The following is a 15,469-nucleotide window of genomic DNA, read 5'->3' as shown; positions in this document are numbered from 1 at the left end:
GGTCAAGGCAGGCTCCGGCAGCACTCCCGTGTCGGCCAAGACCGTCGACCGACTACGACACCGCTTGGGGGTTGGAGAGGGCGCACCAGTAAAAGTGTCGAGCAACGTGTTTACTGTTGAAAACAATGCGGCGATAGCGGTGAGCCCGAGAATGTCCAGTCTCGGGTTTCGTTCGGCAAGGGGGCTTACGCCGGTTGGCTCAGGTACGTCGGATTCTTTCAGAAACGGGGCGAGGCATCGAGTTGCTCATTGTTTGGAAACAGCTGCCATGTACCATTGGTTCCAGTAGCCATGGCTCGGTTTTACAGCTTTTGGCCAGAACGTCCCAGCCTAGGAGCAACGCCCAGCTCCGGGTATGGGAAGGGGGAGGGAGTTGTAGATGATGTCGGTTTTAGGGTAATCAACGGTCTACGAAGTACCTGTATCGGATTTCGTTCAGGGACAAGAACCGAGGAAGTACCCATCAAAGAAGGGCACAATGGCATGATTCTCTTTATAGATGTATTTTCTACTTGTATACCTCACGGTAGATACCATCGTTGGAAGACCACATTATGCATGCTCTATTTCGTGGAACATATCGACGGGCGCTAATAAGGTGACGACATTGGTCAGTTGCCATTGTCATTATCTTATCGCGTGAGAGGTGAGGGATTGATGGATATTACTCTTCCATACGAAGTAGAAACCTTAAGGACAAGGCAAGGAAAGCAGTCATGCATGATCATCAAGACGGGGCCAGAAAGAAAACAAAACAAACGGATTGTTCTGAACCGACCAGACACTGACTGCAAAAGACTTTCGATATCGAGGTCCAAGTGGCATTACTTCCGGTCCCAATCAAGCCTCGCTTTTCTGCATCCGATTCTTTTCCATCCCAATTGCATCATGTTTGGGGTCGCAGCTGGTCCGCCCCTGGCTGAGACGCAGACGCGAGCAACAGGACGATCGAACAATATGAGCTTCGGTGATGTGAGTCGACAATCCTTTCTTTTTTCTTTCCTTGCCCTCTTTCTGTTCATTCTTATCTTGCCATTCACCCGTTCCGTTCCATTTATAGAAAGTCTCCGTGGGCGGCGGGGTAGAACGAAGAATAAGGGTTCACCTGCCAAGTGGCGGTCTGATCATCACAAGGGTACGGCTGCAGGTGAGGTGCACGATCCTTCGGCAATCCAGTCGAGTCGCATTTTTCTCTCTCGTGACATGACTTGCCGCTGTTGGTCAGCTGTCGCACCAAACACCAAACACCAAACTTACAAAGACAGCCCAACGGCGATGGTCACAAGGGAAGCAGGGAGTGTGAGAAACAAGTCGGGAGACTTTCGTCTTCATTTAGAAGACTTCATTCTCATTCCCTTCCTCCCGTCGTTAGAGCGGCAAGGCCTACGTTATCCCCCACTCCTAGCTCCCCACGTCGCGTATCAAACCCTTCCGCTCAGCTTCCGGATCTCTTTGCGGGCTGATTGAGAAGGGAGGCGACCGGTCTCTAAGAGGTGTCTTGGCACTCGGTCCACCTGGGGTTCTCGGTGAGCCACCATGTGTGTGTCATGAGGGGCAAAAGAGAACCGGCCTAGAGCCGAGCCAGCCAGTGCAACCGTGTACCTAATTAGCTACCTGCAACGTACGAAGTATTCGTATGCCCCCTTTCGGCCAGGCCCCTACGATAAGGCTGCGATCCCCATCAAGGTCGCCTGGTCTCTCGGCTGAGCTTGTCGGTGGGTGCCAAGGGTGTTCAACCGGTCCAGGCGAACCAATCGAACCTGCATCCGCCAAACTTGGGTCCTGAGATTCCCGATCGTCACGGGACCGAGCCGGTTGATGGTTGGAAAATGAGAAGAGTTGCATTTCTCGACTCTGCCAGCGTACAACGTACTTTTATCTCCCTGGCTTTGTATATCCGCTTTTTCTTTTTTCCATCTTTTTCTTCTTCTTTATAGTCCGTCCCTGGGGCAAACTAGAATGTATCGCCTGTATCAGTACATCCTACCCGACACCGCTTTCAATACTTCCCTTCGCCATCAACCCCACACTTTTGTCACTGAACACCGCGTCGTTCCACCACGGATACCCAATCTACCCAATCTGTGTTCCCCTGCTACTTCCCCCCCTCCTGCCCACCTGCCACACCACTCTCTCTACCTTAGCCTAGCACCTACCCGTTCTCTAGGTCCCTGGACAGGTTGTCAGTCACTTGATCACATACCATCTCGAGCCATTCCCGAGGCTTATTAGCGACCAGACTTTTACTACCTTATCTATCAATTCTACAACCCCTTCCCTTCTCTCTCGCCCCCTGCCTCACTCTTGACGTTAAACCCTCATTCTGATTTTCCCGTTGGTGACTTGGCAACCCAGCAGCTGCACTCAGAGCTCTCCCGGCAAAGCTCACCCTGTCACTCGCCAGTCGGCTAAGACCGGCCTGTTCTGGCATCTGGACTGAGCTCGAGCTGCAACTTTGATTGCCACGCCACGAACCAGCCTACCCTAGCTACCTTCGAGTCCACTTTCATCGTCACGCGGTGCAAATACGCTTTTTTTTCCTCCCTTCTTTTTTTCCCTTTCTTTTCGCAATTAATTGGAAGGGGACCGCCAGACACACTCTCTCCCTTCATGTGTTCAACTTCAATACCTCTTATTTTTCCTTCAACTTCTTCGACATCGAGACCACCGAACCGCAGACAACATGGTTCGATTAACTAATGGCATGGGGGTGCAGGTGGAGGACACCAAGATCGCCGTCGTCATGGTTGGCTTGCCGGCTCGGGGGAAGAGCTTCATTGCCCAGAAAGGTGAGGTCATTCTTTTTTTTCCCCGTTCTCTCTCTCTCGCTCTCTCTTTTTTTCCCTCTTGCCTTCTCTTTCTCTTGCTTCTCTCCCTCCACCCCGTCATCTCGACTAACCTTGCCACTCAGCGCAACGCTATCTCAAATGGCTCTCCATCGAGGCCCGGACCTTTAATGTAGGCAGTTATCGACGTGAGGCGGCCGCCCAGCCTACCGCCGACTTCTTCGACATGGAGAACCGCGAAGGGGAGCGCATGCGCCGCGCCGCCGCCGAAGCTGCCATCAATGACATGATCACCTGGTTCCGCGAGTCCAACGGCACCGTCGCCATCCTTGATGCCACCAACTCCACCAAGGACCGCCGGAAATGGGTTCTCGACAAATGCAACAAGGAAGGCATCGCCGTTCTGTTCGTCGAGAGCAAGTGCGACGATGAGGAGCTCATCATGGCGAATATCCGCGACGTCAAGACCACCTCCCCCGACTACGTCGGCCTCGACCCAGAAGAATCCGCCCAGGACTTCCGAAACCGCATACGCCACTACGAAAAAGTGTACAGGTCCATCGACGAGGACGGCGACGAGGGCCACCTCACCTTCCTCAAGATCATGGACGTCGGCAAGCAAGTCATCATCAGCCGCATCCAGGACTATCTACAAAGCCGCATCGTCTACTACCTCATGAACCTGCACATTCGACCTCGTTCTGTCTGGCTGTCAAGAGTAAGCTGACATTTTCCCGTCCCCCCTACCATCGAGGTGCCAAAAAGAGAGAAAAGTAAAAGAAAACAAGGAAAGGGCAATAAAATGAAGGAAAAGTAGTGTCAGGATGGGAAGACATTTTTTTCGCTTACACTACTGGGGTCCAGCACGGCGAATCAATGTTCAATCTGGAGGGTCGTATCGGCGGTGACACCACTTTGTCTCCACGCGGCGAGCAATACGCACGGAAACTCCCCGATCTCGTCCGAGAATCAGTCGGCGTAAGTCGCGAGCCCCACACCGGGCTTTCCCCCCTTTTTTGGTCCCGTGCTTCTTCTTACTTTTTTTTTTTCCTTTTTTTCCTTTTTTTTTTGTTTTTTTTTGTCCTGTCGAAACTCAGTACCAGACAGCTGCTTACTCATTGCTCCAGGATGACCGCCCCCTGACCGTGTGGACATCTACATTGTCTCGGACTATTGAGACGGCACGCTTCCTCCCCGCCCATTACAATCAGCTCCAGTGGAAAGCGCTCGACGAACTCGATTCGGGCCTCTGCGACGGCCTTACGTACCAGGAGATCAAGGACCGCTACCCCGAGGATTTCGCTGCCCGTGATGAGGACAAGTACAACTACCGCTACCGCGGCGGTGAGTCGTACCGCGACGTCGTCATTCGCCTCGAGCCCATCATCATGGAACTGGAGCGCTCCGAGGACATTCTCATCGTCACCCACCAGGCTGTCCTCCGCTGCATCTATGCCTACTACATGAAGAAGGACCAGAAGGAGAGCCCCTGGATGAACGTGCCGCTACATACCCTTATCAAACTGACGCCGCGGGCCTACGGTACCGAGGAGGTGAGGTACGAGGCGAAGATTCCTGCCGTCAGCACGTGGCGCGGCAAGGGGTCGACAGCGAAGCATGAAAACCCGAATGGCCGTGAGAGTTTGTGAGCTGGACGCGAGAAGCTGTAACGACCGACGGTATGATACGCACGCGTCGCGGCCATTCTCCCGATTCCATGGGAACACACGATGCGGGTGGAATCATACAATCATACTCTTTCCCCTCCCTCCCGTCTGCATTTTTAATTCTACTCTGTTGTTTCATCGTTTTTCGCGGGCGTCAAGGTACATTACTGGGCATCACGGGTATAAAAAGTTGACCGACACGGATGGGCATACGGCATGCATGAGGAACGAAAGAAAATCGAGCCACGGAAACGGCCAAAGGAAAAAAGATGGCTAAGGGAATATGGCCTCATCAGGTGGCTAAGGTCTTGGCTGGTTTACATTACGTAGAAAGATGAGGATGAGACGAGCATTTCATATCGCCTGCTGTTGCTGGCATGGCTGGAATCAATATTCATACGTTCATATCGGTGTTAGATCGACCTCGAAGACATCATGGGCTACGAATGTTTCTTTTGACATGATCTTTCAACTGTACTGACGTACTCGGTACGGGCGGTGCAGGCAGTGCTGTCGTAATTAGGTACATGTACTTCGGCATTCTTCCGGAGTACCGTACCCAATTCAAAAGTCTGGATAAACCGGCACGGAATATCTAGACTCCGTTATCTAATCTCCGCTGCCCGCAGTCCCAGATTTTTTTCCATCGATAACGAAAATTCCCATTCCTCACTTTAGTGTTCAGCAGGAACCCCCGACTTCACCAACGTTATTGAAGTTTACGGACTAAGCAGACAAAATGACGACTTTGGCGGTGAATAAAAAGAGAAAGTTCCGCGACGCCAATGGCGCCAAGTCTGCCAATCGCAAAACGACTCAGGCGGCCGAAACCGCCGCGACGAATTCAGTCCGGAAACCGAAGAAGCTGAAGCGATCTACAGAGCCGGAGCCAGAGACATCTGAAGACGAGTCGGAATCACTCGACAGCGAGGAGGAGGAGGAACAAGAAGACGAGGATGTCAGCTCCGTCGAAGGTTCGGAGGCAGAGGAAGGCGAGAAAAAGAAGAGAAAATCTCAGGCCGACGAATCCGAAGATGAGGACGAGGATCTCGCGGAACGGTCAAGCACGAAACCCTCCAACGACGGCAAGGACGCGGGCAACCCCGACGACGATGTGCCCAATCGTGACGCACTGACACTGCCCCCCGTCGGCGAGGAAGCCACCGAGTTTGCGCAGCTCAACCTGTCGGAGAAGACCATGAAGGCGATCCAGGGCATGGGCTTCACCAAGATGACCGAGATCCAGCGGCGGGGTATCCCGCCTCTGCTCTCGGGCCGGGATGTTCTCGGTGCGGCCAAGACTGGTTCGGGCAAGACATTGGCTTTCCTGATCCCGGCCATCGAGATGCTCAGCTCTCTGCGGTTCAAGCCCCGGAACGGAACAGGTGTCATTGTTGTGGTAAGTGTCTTCCGTTATTTCTGAGTTGCTTTGGCGGCACACTGACACACGCCGGTAATAGTCCCCCACGAGAGAACTGGCGCTCCAAATCTTCGGCGTGGCGAGAGAACTCATGGAACACCACTCCCAGACGTACGGCATCGTCATCGGCGGCGCCAACAAGCGGGCCGAGGCCGAGAAGCTCGGCAAGGGCGTCAACCTCCTCATCGCGACGCCGGGCCGGCTGCTCGACCACCTGCAGAGCACGCCGTTTGTGTTCAAGAACCTCCGGACGCTGATCATCGACGAAGCGGACCGGATCCTGGAGATTGGTTTCGAGGACGAGATGCGGCAGATTGTCAAGATCCTGCCGGGCGGCGAGAACCGGCAGACGTCGCTCTTCTCGGCGACGCAGACCACCAAGGTCGAGGACCTCGCACGCATCTCGCTCCGGCCGGGCCCGCTCTACGTCAACGTCGACGAGGAAAAGGCGCACAGCACCGTCGAGTCGCTCGAGCAGGGCTATGTCATCTGCGACGAGGACAAGCGGTTCCTGCTCCTCTTCTCGTTCCTCAAGCGGAACCTCAAGAAGAAGGTCATTGTGTTTTTCAGCAGCTGCAATTCCGTCAAGTATCATTCCGAGTTGCTCAACTATATCGACCTACCCGTGCTAAGTACGACTCTCTATTCCCCTCTCCCGTTTGTTAAATGCACGGGGATCGGACCTCATACTGACGATTCCCCTCAGGTCTTCACGGAAAGATGAAGCAGCAAGCTCGGACGAATACCTTTTTCGAGTTTTGCAATGCCAAACAAGGGACGCTCATTTGCACGGACGTTGCAGCTCGTGGTTTGGATGTAGGTTGACTATTCTCAGCAGCGATTTTTATGTTCCCAGCAACCGGAAGCTGACGACTCACTCCCTTGCGTAGATTCCCTCGGTCGACTGGTCCGTATCATACGATCCTCCAGATGCGCCCACCGACTATGTAAGAACAACCTCTTTTTCTCTTCCCCAAGTGTCCTCCCTCGACGACCGTTTCCCAGTTCTCCAGGGAAAACAACTAGAGAAAGAACCCAGCAGTACTAACACCTCGCAGATCCACCGCGTCGGGCGAACAGCGCGGGCCAACAACAAGGGCAAGTCCCTCCTCTTCCTGCACCCGAGCGAGGTGGGGTTCCTGTCGCACCTCAAGGCGGCGCGCGTGCCGGTGGTCGAGTTTGAGTTCCCGGCCAACAAGGTGGCCAACATCCAGCCGCTCCTGGAGAAGCTCATCAGCCAGAACTACTACCTCAACAAGAGCGCCAAGGACGGGTACCGCAGCTACCTGCACGCGTACGCGTCGCACTCGCTGCGGTCCGTCTACGACATCAACAAGCTCGACCTCGCCAAGCTGGCCAAGGCGTTTGGCTTCTCGGTGCCGCCGCGCGTCGACATTTCCGTGGGCGCCAGCGGGCGGGACAGGAAGGTCCAGGGGCGGAGGGCGTACGGGAGCCAGCCGAGGCAGGGGGATCGGTATCGGCAGAACAGGCGGTCATGAGTTTGGTTTGCGTTCTTTTTTTCGTGGATTGTTACCCGTTGGACCAGAGGGTGGGTGATATGGGCTTTGCATGTCGTGTACATAGGGTGTCTTGTTTTCTTTTCCTCCTTATCAGTTCCCCATTCAGCATGGCGTTGAGATGACCAAAAATACTACGAGAGGATACTTGGTAGCAATGACGGCACACAGCTAAGCATGTCCCTACTCGGTAGTATTTATGGATAATTCTGCTGTATCAACTCGGCATATTTACCGATATATGAGTATCTCGCCAAATCAGTTCTATACGTTCGCAACTGAGAAATCTCGAGGCACTATTTCTTCTATCACGAAATTGCTAAAGGCCAAGGAGATCCAGCACTACTGTTACCCACGAACGTGGCCAGCAAAGTCAAGAGAAAGAGCCCGCGGCGCACACCATAGCAAGGGCGTCATTTTAAGGCACCTATATACGTATGTCTTACCTGGCCTCGACGCTTTTTTTTTTTTTTTTTTTTTTTTTTCTCTTGGAAGTGTTGCCCCAGTCCTCTGATCGTCCCTCGAGTAGATCTTATGGTCCACGGCCGCCAGCACCGGAAGCCTTGCGCTGGCATTGCCCGCAGGCAGTGCCTAGGGATATAAGAGGCATGTTCGAACCTATTCTCTAACGCGATCTGAGGGTCCAATCCCTCGGGCCGCCTGTACGTATACCTACTTCATATACGAATACAGAATACACTCTGGCCCAGACTCCTGGGAGGCAAGGACAAAGAGCATTGGATCATCAACAATTTTGGATCAAAAGGTCCGGCGAGGCCTTGGTCAAAAGTCCGGGAGGCGTCGTGTTGCCAATAAGTATTCAGAAGCAGAGGCCCAGCACAGGCCCAGCAGAGCCCCCGAGATTCGGACGAGAAGGGTAAAGAGGAATGGCCGATGATGGCGCAAAGCAGAAGATTTCATACGTTAAAGTAGGTATTCACACGGCCTTTTCGCCATCGCGACCAAGTTTGACCGGTAATGGCATGGGGACCAATGACCGACCATGAGCTAGGCCTTTCTATGGCGCATCAGTCCATGGCGACAATCGTGGTCCAGAGCTGCGGTCAACGGTGGGCAACGTCGTCGGACTGAGCGAGTTCTGGCCAGCATGGCGGATGAAGCGTGTCGGTGGGGCCGAAGGCGTGTTACCTAAGGTACAGTGACGAGACAAAACTGTCGAGCCAATGTACTTACAGGATCACGTTATAAGTGTGCGTAAGTAGGTATATCAGCTCGACACTTGTGTCAAGTTACTGTACTTCGTAATTGGTATGAGGCGGTTTACCTACCGCTACCTCCGAAGTACGTTGTACAGTAATTACCTAGGCATTCAAAGGCGCATGATACCGGTACGGTACTCGTCGAGGAACAGCGGATACGAGGGACTTGAAAGGGATGGAATGCCGAATTGGTAGATGCCTTTATTCGTACATATTATTATGGCACAGTAATTTACTTGTGTTCCTGGACGCGCCGTTCCTCTTTTTTCGGGCGCCCCGTGTCTTAGACAGAGATGTCTCATAAATGTTAAGCAGGGACCGACCTCATCGCCAGGAACCAAGTGTCGGAGGGAGGTTTCGCGCGAGATTCATCCCAAGGGAGCTACCGCAATGATCCACTCATCTAATTGTCTTTAGAGACATGTTTGGGATATTTGCTAAAGTCTCGACATGGCCGAGGGCCTTTTCCATTTTTTTTTTTAAGAAAAAAATCCTCCGGGGCCATTTCTTGAGATCCGAATGGTCCCCCGAGTTCAGCAAACAAACGGCCAGATCTGCTCATCAGAGCGGCTGGCGACATGAACGACACCAGCAACACCGCCAGGCTTGACAGTACTGGCAAATGAAAATGGATTCCATTCACCTGTCCAATGGAATGTGCCGGCATATATCGACCATTCCGCGCCGGCTTTCCACCCGGGCAAGCCATCCAGCTGTCGGTCCTTTCCACGTGGTCAGTAAGCGGGCGTGGGACAAAGGGTCCCCTTTCTGAGCTTGGCTCCGCAAAAGTTCCGACAAGTCTTTGCCGTCGACGCGTATAGTGGTTGGTGGTGGCGGATTGTTAAGAATTCCTCGGCCGTTTCGCTTGGTCAAGTCCGTTTACCTGCTTGACGAGGATATATGGCTGGCCAATCAGTACGTTGCATGGTTTGGACTTGGACTGCACCTCGACATCCGGTTCACAATCGTCAAATGGATATCTCCGTAGGATCATGACTCCAAGGTTGTGATTAGAAAGCACTGTGCCCTAAGAAGTGTGCGTGTTGTGACGGATGAGGAAAGAATGCATTCGAGCCAGGAACGCCGCTTGGAACTAACATCCACATATTTTTCCCATTCGCTCGTTGTGGGGCGTCATCGACGGTTGCGGATGGAAGCTACAACGTGAGCTGGACATGGCGACAGCATGCCCCACTGTAGATGAACAGTGGTTTACCGAGTGATCAAGATGAGATGGATACGAATATCAACACGGCGAGAAACGTTTGAAAGGGGCTGTACTTCATATGTTGTACCTAACTGGCTTTACCTTGGAAAGAAAAGGTTGCTTGTCCTTTGCGTTGCGTCACTAGATATTCACGAGGTTGTCCTTGGAGCTCGGACCACGCCTGTACTCGTAATTATGTCCCTACTGTAGATCTAATTTCGTTACACTCCTCGGCGACCTCGACAAGCATACTTAGTATGTAAACTCGAAGTCAAACGCCTAAAAGCGCAAGGTAGATTCCAAGGCCAGCCACACAGACAACCTCGCATTCCATCATGGTATCTTGTCAGTAGGTACAACCCAGGTTTAATTACATCAAGACACTGCGAATTCCTTCCAACCCCCGTCGTCTACGAAGTACATGATTCAGGCAATTGGAGGTAGGTGGCTGGTTAGACTCTCACCGACGCGCTGGGAGTTGCTGCAACTTGCTCGCGGCCAGCTGCTAGCTGCTGACCGACCAGCCTCCAGATGCACGTCAGACACTCCAGTCCCTGGATGTACTCGGTGATTGGCTTGGTCGGAACTCGGCGGATGGTTGATCGGGATGAGGCTTTTCTTCGGTCAGTGCTTAGTTGAGGAAAAGAAAAAAAAAAGAAAAAAGAAAAAGAAAAGCGAAGCAGAGCAAACGCACGAAAAGGCTGTAGCTAACTCATATTATTCTGATTGTAGTGGCTCAGATATGAAATTAGAAGCTCATTTTGGCAATTACAGAGACGACCGTTGACAACTTTTCGGTCGTCGAAACGGTTTGCTGTACCGAAATTATTTCCATCGCTATTCATTAGTCCCTAGGTACCTAAAGAGGAAGCCCTCCCTTCACAAGACAATCAACTCGATAAAAAGGCCTATTGACGGACGTTTGACGCAACTAAAATTGACTTTGTCCTTGGGCAGGACCGCGGGTTCTGGATCTGGCAACTCGCCACGTAAAAGTACGTTGTATAGCGCCCACGTCACTTGGAAAAGGCACGCAATCAATGGATGGTTCTGTTTGATTCGAGCCACACAAGCCACGGTGACCCACTCCATTCTGTCCACAGAACCCTGATGCCTGTACGAAGTACAACATCCCAGCAGCCACTTGGCCGTCCCCGCCTCAGAATGGAGCCCCATCGATCGCGGGTACATCATACATGTACATCTTAGCGTCCCATCCAGCCGCAACCGGGAATCCTGCCAGAGCCCAAGGCCTCTCGTCTATTCGGTCTCCAAATTTTGGCCACCACCCCTCCATCTCCATCTCTGTCTGTCCGTCAACGAACAACCTTTTCAAGCCTTCTCTAAACGAACCCCGAGCTCGAGTTGCGTGCTATACTGTGCTATGCTGTGCAGTGCGGCGTGAGGAAGCAACAGAGCAGCAAACAGCTGGCCGTCAAACCTTCTAGCCGCTACCCATATCCAGCAACCAAACCTGCCTCACCACTTGTCAAATTTGCGTCGACTACGAATACTTTCTTTTTACCCTTCCTCTCCGACCGTTATTAATATTCTCGCATAAATTACAGTCTTTCAGCTTCACTCCTTTCTTTTTTTTTTCTTCCTATATCCTATTTTCTCCAGTCTTTCCCGCTCTCCCATTGTCGGCTTTCGATGTCGGACATACCTGGCCAAGTGTGACCTCACTGCCTTTTCTTGTCTGATGAGGCAGAGGAGGCTGCCTCACCATCTTGCCGTCTTGCGTCTTTTCAAACCCCCCACCCGTTCCACTTCAGCAGCCTCCCGTGCAGCCTGTTAGCAGAGTGCAAGGTACCCAGCAAGTAATTAAAGAGAGAAAATCGCATTCCCAAGCGCACGCAAGAACGACAACCATGCAGCGCGTCTCTGCCCTCCTCCCATCTTGGGACAAAAGGAAATCGAATTCTAGCACAGCAACCAAGTCGTCCCTCGAAAAACTATTTGGCACATCCGAAAAGCGCCATCCACCACATCTTCATAGGCTCTCCACCACCTCCTCCATCATCCGCGAAGATTTCTGGCCCGCGACCCTCGACAAAGAATGCGATCGCGCCGCCAGGATCCTCAAGTCCTTCGCCAGTATGGCACCTCCCCTTTCCCCCTCCCACGCAATCTTCAAAGCGCCCACTGCCCCCCGCTCGGTTTTGCTAACCGTATTGCTTGCACAGCCGACGGTTACCTCGCTCCTCTCCACGATCATGACGACTACCACGACAACCACGACCACCAAATCTCCTCCGCTCCCTCCGAACCGCAAACCCCCATTCAAGTCTTCAAACGAATTCCTCGGAAAATCATTCAAAATGCCGCCGGCATCGCCATCTTCACCTGCATGCGGTCTGGCCTTTGGATGACGGGCTCGGGTGGATCAGGCATCTTGATCTCCCGGAAAGCGGATGGAACCTGGTCACCCCCCTCGGGCATTATGCTGCATACCCCAACCTTGAGCTTCATCATCGGCGTGGACGTGTACGACTGCGTCCTGGTCGTCAACAGCATGACGTCCCTGGAGACCCTAATCACAAGACCTAGCGTTACCCTAGGAGAAGATATCGGCCTAACCAAGGGCCCGCTCATTCCACTGGATTCCACCGACGAAGACTGGCGATGGAGCCATCTGGACAATTGCGTCTTGACTTACCTCAAAGCCAGGGGTCAAGCTCGGAACGTCAACCTCCACGGCTGTATCTTGACCGAGAGGGGAAACGAGAACGATAGGTTCTACCAAGGCGCCGTAACACCCGCACAAATAGCTGCGGGGAACGTCTCGAGACGCGTCGATGAAACCCGACCGTTATTCGAGGTCATCAAAATGGCCGAAGGAAGGATTGATGCCGACATGGCCGCCATCAAGAGCCTCGCTGCACAACCCAGTCCCGGAGACGCCATGATTGCGACGCCCCGCGACTCCCCCGCATCCCCCGCCTCTTCTACCTTTGGCGTCCCGAACGCTGACGATCCCGACCCTTTCGGTATCCTCGCTCTGGAGATGGCGGGCTTGGAGATTCGAGAAGCCGGATCCCGGCACCGGCCGAGCAGCCGTCACTTCGAATATGTCCCAAGTCCCTCCAGTCCCATTTTCTCCCGGTTCAGCCGCCAGAGCGCGCAGACGTTCATGACCGAGAGCAACCGAGCCAGCTACATGTCGGCCAGGACGGAGAGGACTAAAATGTCCGACGCAGGCACGCAGACCGACAAGAATCAGACGCCGAGCACGACGCCCACTCTCAGCCAGAGCGAAGATGGCATGGACGAAGACGCGGGGCACGAGAAGGCCGGATCTCGGGGTGAAGAGGAAGTAGAAGAGGTAGACTACACCAAGGTCGATCTCTCGCCGCTGAGGCACCTCAGCGGTAGCTACTCCGCCCGCAGCGTCGTCGTAACAGACAGCACGACGAGTGCGGACGAGCGCTCGCGAACCGACGTCAGCACGTTTGACGATGCCGGGACAAAGGCGTCGAGTGTCTACGAGGAGGACGAGAAGCATCCACACCGCTCGAACGATGATGACCATGTCGACGAGGATGACCGTGTCGACGATGACGACGGTGAAGCGGATGACGACGACGAGGAGGAACCCGTCATCTTTGAGGTGGCGTCGGTGCAATCGGCTGCGCGGACGGCCGTGGTTGCGTCGCCGATCAATGCAAGGGGGGCACTGGTGAACATACCGAAGAGGATAGCGCCGCCCCTTCCGACCAGAAGCCCTGCTCGGATGTCCCGGGCCAGCAAGAGTGATTTAGGGAACGATGAGCATGCTCCTGTTTCTACGCCGGCAGCTGAGCCGGAGCCTCAGCAAGAGTCCCAGCAGGAGTCTCAGTCGGAGCCTCAACAAGAGCGTCAGCAGGAGGCTCAGTCGGAGCCTCAACAAGAGCGTCAGCAGGAGGCTCAGTCGGAGCCTCAACAAGAGTCTCAACGGGAGTCTCAGTCGGAACCTCAACAAGAGTCTCGAAAATCCTGCGACAAGGTCTCGACCCGTGACGAGCCAGAAAAGATTCCCATCATCGCCGAACCATCATCACCAGCGAAGGCGAAGGACGACGGGGCCATGTCGAGCGAGGATCAGAATTCGGGTGAACAGGGCTCCGACCAAGAGAAGCCGACTGCTCCATCGACAGAAACTGACCTGGCCCCTCCGGTCAAATCGACCCACCTCACGCCCGTCGATTTCTCTCGAGACATGCCAGAGACAACTGTCCCAGAGAGGAGTGCGAGGAGACACTCGAAAGCGGACTTTGGCACAAAATCCGCCACGGATATCAAGAACATGACATCCAGGCGTGTGTCTGTGGCTTGAGCCACACGTTCTATTTTTCCGTCCGCTTTCTAACTGTCGGACAGCCTGGGCGACATGTCGACGCCCGGGCTTTTACTTTTTATTCTTTTGCCGTACACCGGTAGTGTAACGATAAATGGCAATGAGGAGTTTACAGGTGTGATACCGCGGTGTCTACGCAGGACAAACGGAATGAAATGGCACGGTATCGCGGGGTACTGGCAGTGATATATGGGAGTACGGCTCTTGGTAATGATCCGGTTGGTTGATAAGATATAGCGGAGGGACGTTTGTGATTTGGCGGCACTGGTAACGTGCTACCTTGTATGAAGGGTCGGCAATGGGGATCCCATGACACAGGAACGAGGCCAGGCGCAAGAGAGGCACCCGTCGGGAGCCATCAGGAGGACTTTTGGACGAAATGCGATTTTGAGGACGTTCTGTTCAAACTACTGCATGGAGATGTGAGCTTGGTTGTGAGGCCCCCTTCTTCCCGGTCTACTCGCATGTTCGGTCTCGACATCGTCCATATTCCGGCACCATGGGGCCGGCCCCTGGATTGCAAGTGATCGCATTGCTGCCGCGTCTTGTAACACCTCATCACACACAAACGACTGTGGTGGTGAAAACGAGAAGAATGCGACGCAGAAGTATAGGGCTGGGGGACATCGATCTGAACCGATGGCCTTGGACAGTTCCAGCCATGATCTGGAATTCAACGGGCTTGTTCCAGGGAACCCCGGATGATGCTGATGATGTTACCATTTCTGTTGCCTGTAATAGCAAGTGTTGCGTGCTGCACATCTCCATTCGTATACTAGTAGCTTCCTATCCGACTCTTAATTCAAACAAACATCAGTAGTGGAGCACCCTATTCTCAGTTGTGTGATCACCACGAGAAACTGCCGTATAACTTCACTGACATTTCGCCCCTTCTCCCTTTGTTTGTTCGGCCCAAGAACAAAGATCCTGGGACGATATCCAGGCAGCGAAGTTGGAAGAGCCAAAGAGCTTCATGTAGGAGACAACAAAAGCAAATAAGCTGTGCGTGCTAGGTGGTTACTTCCGGGATATGTTTTCGAAGACTATGGCGGGGAAGGGGAAGGATCCCATGGGCTTAACCTGCGCCCTTCACGAGTTGACATGAAGCAAGAAGTGACGACCCGTAGAGTAACGGCCATGGCAGCAGATGGCACCTTCTTTGCTCTGATTGTTTTGCGAGTTTGCAGGATATTTCATCGTTACAAGTTCCAGGTCTTTTCCCAGTCAGAAAAGCAAAGGGTCAATCGTTTGCCTCAACCACAACTGCTCCCATTTTCTTTGTCGACACGCCAGTCTGTCACTCGCGGCAACACGAA

General features: G+C 53.4%; 5 protein-coding genes across 5 annotated transcripts; 3 read left to right on the top strand and 2 right to left on the bottom strand.

Moving 5' to 3' along the window:
* Positions 1 to 1,947: 1,947 nt before the first annotated feature.
* ACRALDRAFT_1063412 (uncharacterized protein) lies at positions 1,948 to 4,959 on the top strand. Its single transcript, XM_071016796.1, has 4 exons — positions 1,948 to 2,789; positions 2,912 to 3,504; positions 3,651 to 3,764; positions 3,914 to 4,959. The coding sequence occupies exons 1-4, from the start codon at positions 2,684 to 2,686 to the stop codon at positions 4,433 to 4,435; spliced, it is 1,335 nt and encodes a 444-aa protein (XP_070873640.1). The 5' UTR covers positions 1,948 to 2,683; the 3' UTR covers positions 4,436 to 4,959.
* A 178-nt stretch (positions 4,960 to 5,137) lies between these two features.
* ACRALDRAFT_1042256 (uncharacterized protein) lies at positions 5,138 to 7,695 on the top strand. Its single transcript, XM_071015254.1, has 5 exons — positions 5,138 to 5,852; positions 5,914 to 6,505; positions 6,580 to 6,689; positions 6,764 to 6,820; positions 6,932 to 7,695. The coding sequence occupies exons 1-5, from the start codon at positions 5,193 to 5,195 to the stop codon at positions 7,370 to 7,372; spliced, it is 1,860 nt and encodes a 619-aa protein (XP_070873639.1). The 5' UTR covers positions 5,138 to 5,192; the 3' UTR covers positions 7,373 to 7,695.
* A 1,025-nt stretch (positions 7,696 to 8,720) lies between these two features.
* On the bottom strand, positions 8,721 to 10,949 carry ACRALDRAFT_209968 (uncharacterized protein; the record flags this gene model as incomplete). Its single annotated transcript, XM_071022966.1, has 20 exons — positions 8,721 to 8,775; positions 8,837 to 8,845; positions 8,934 to 8,992; positions 9,032 to 9,047; positions 9,157 to 9,253; positions 9,286 to 9,332; positions 9,365 to 9,474; positions 9,503 to 9,630; positions 9,661 to 9,696; positions 9,753 to 9,804; positions 9,864 to 9,885; positions 9,960 to 9,986; positions 10,045 to 10,081; positions 10,133 to 10,159; positions 10,200 to 10,227; positions 10,282 to 10,430; positions 10,530 to 10,654; positions 10,701 to 10,836; positions 10,888 to 10,910; positions 10,945 to 10,949. 20 exons carry the CDS (start codon positions 10,947 to 10,949, stop codon positions 8,721 to 8,723), a joined length of 1,188 nt encoding a protein of 395 aa, XP_070873638.1.
* Positions 10,950 to 11,406: 457 nt separating this feature from the next.
* Positions 11,407 to 14,564, top strand: ACRALDRAFT_1063410 (uncharacterized protein). Its single transcript, XM_071016795.1, has 3 exons — positions 11,407 to 11,914; positions 12,004 to 13,742; positions 13,779 to 14,564. The coding sequence occupies exons 1-3, from the start codon at positions 11,689 to 11,691 to the stop codon at positions 14,130 to 14,132; spliced, it is 2,319 nt and encodes a 772-aa protein (XP_070873637.1). The 5' UTR covers positions 11,407 to 11,688; the 3' UTR covers positions 14,133 to 14,564.
* Positions 14,162 to 15,224, bottom strand: ACRALDRAFT_209966 (uncharacterized protein; the record flags this gene model as incomplete). Its single annotated transcript, XM_071022964.1, has 8 exons — positions 14,162 to 14,428; positions 14,468 to 14,560; positions 14,614 to 14,697; positions 14,724 to 14,797; positions 14,832 to 14,907; positions 14,966 to 14,987; positions 15,031 to 15,122; positions 15,198 to 15,224. 8 exons carry the CDS (start codon positions 15,222 to 15,224, stop codon positions 14,162 to 14,164), a joined length of 735 nt encoding a protein of 244 aa, XP_070873636.1.
* Positions 15,225 to 15,469: the final 245 nt, after the last annotated feature.

The sequence above is a fragment of the Sodiomyces alcalophilus genome (genome assembly GCF_042370955.1).
Source record: "Sodiomyces alcalophilus JCM 7366 unplaced genomic scaffold ACRALscaffold_6, whole genome shotgun sequence".
Classification (NCBI taxonomy): Eukaryota; Fungi; Ascomycota; class Sordariomycetes; order Glomerellales; family Plectosphaerellaceae; genus Sodiomyces; species Sodiomyces alcalophilus.
This window is presented reverse-complemented; position numbering and strand designations above follow the sequence as displayed.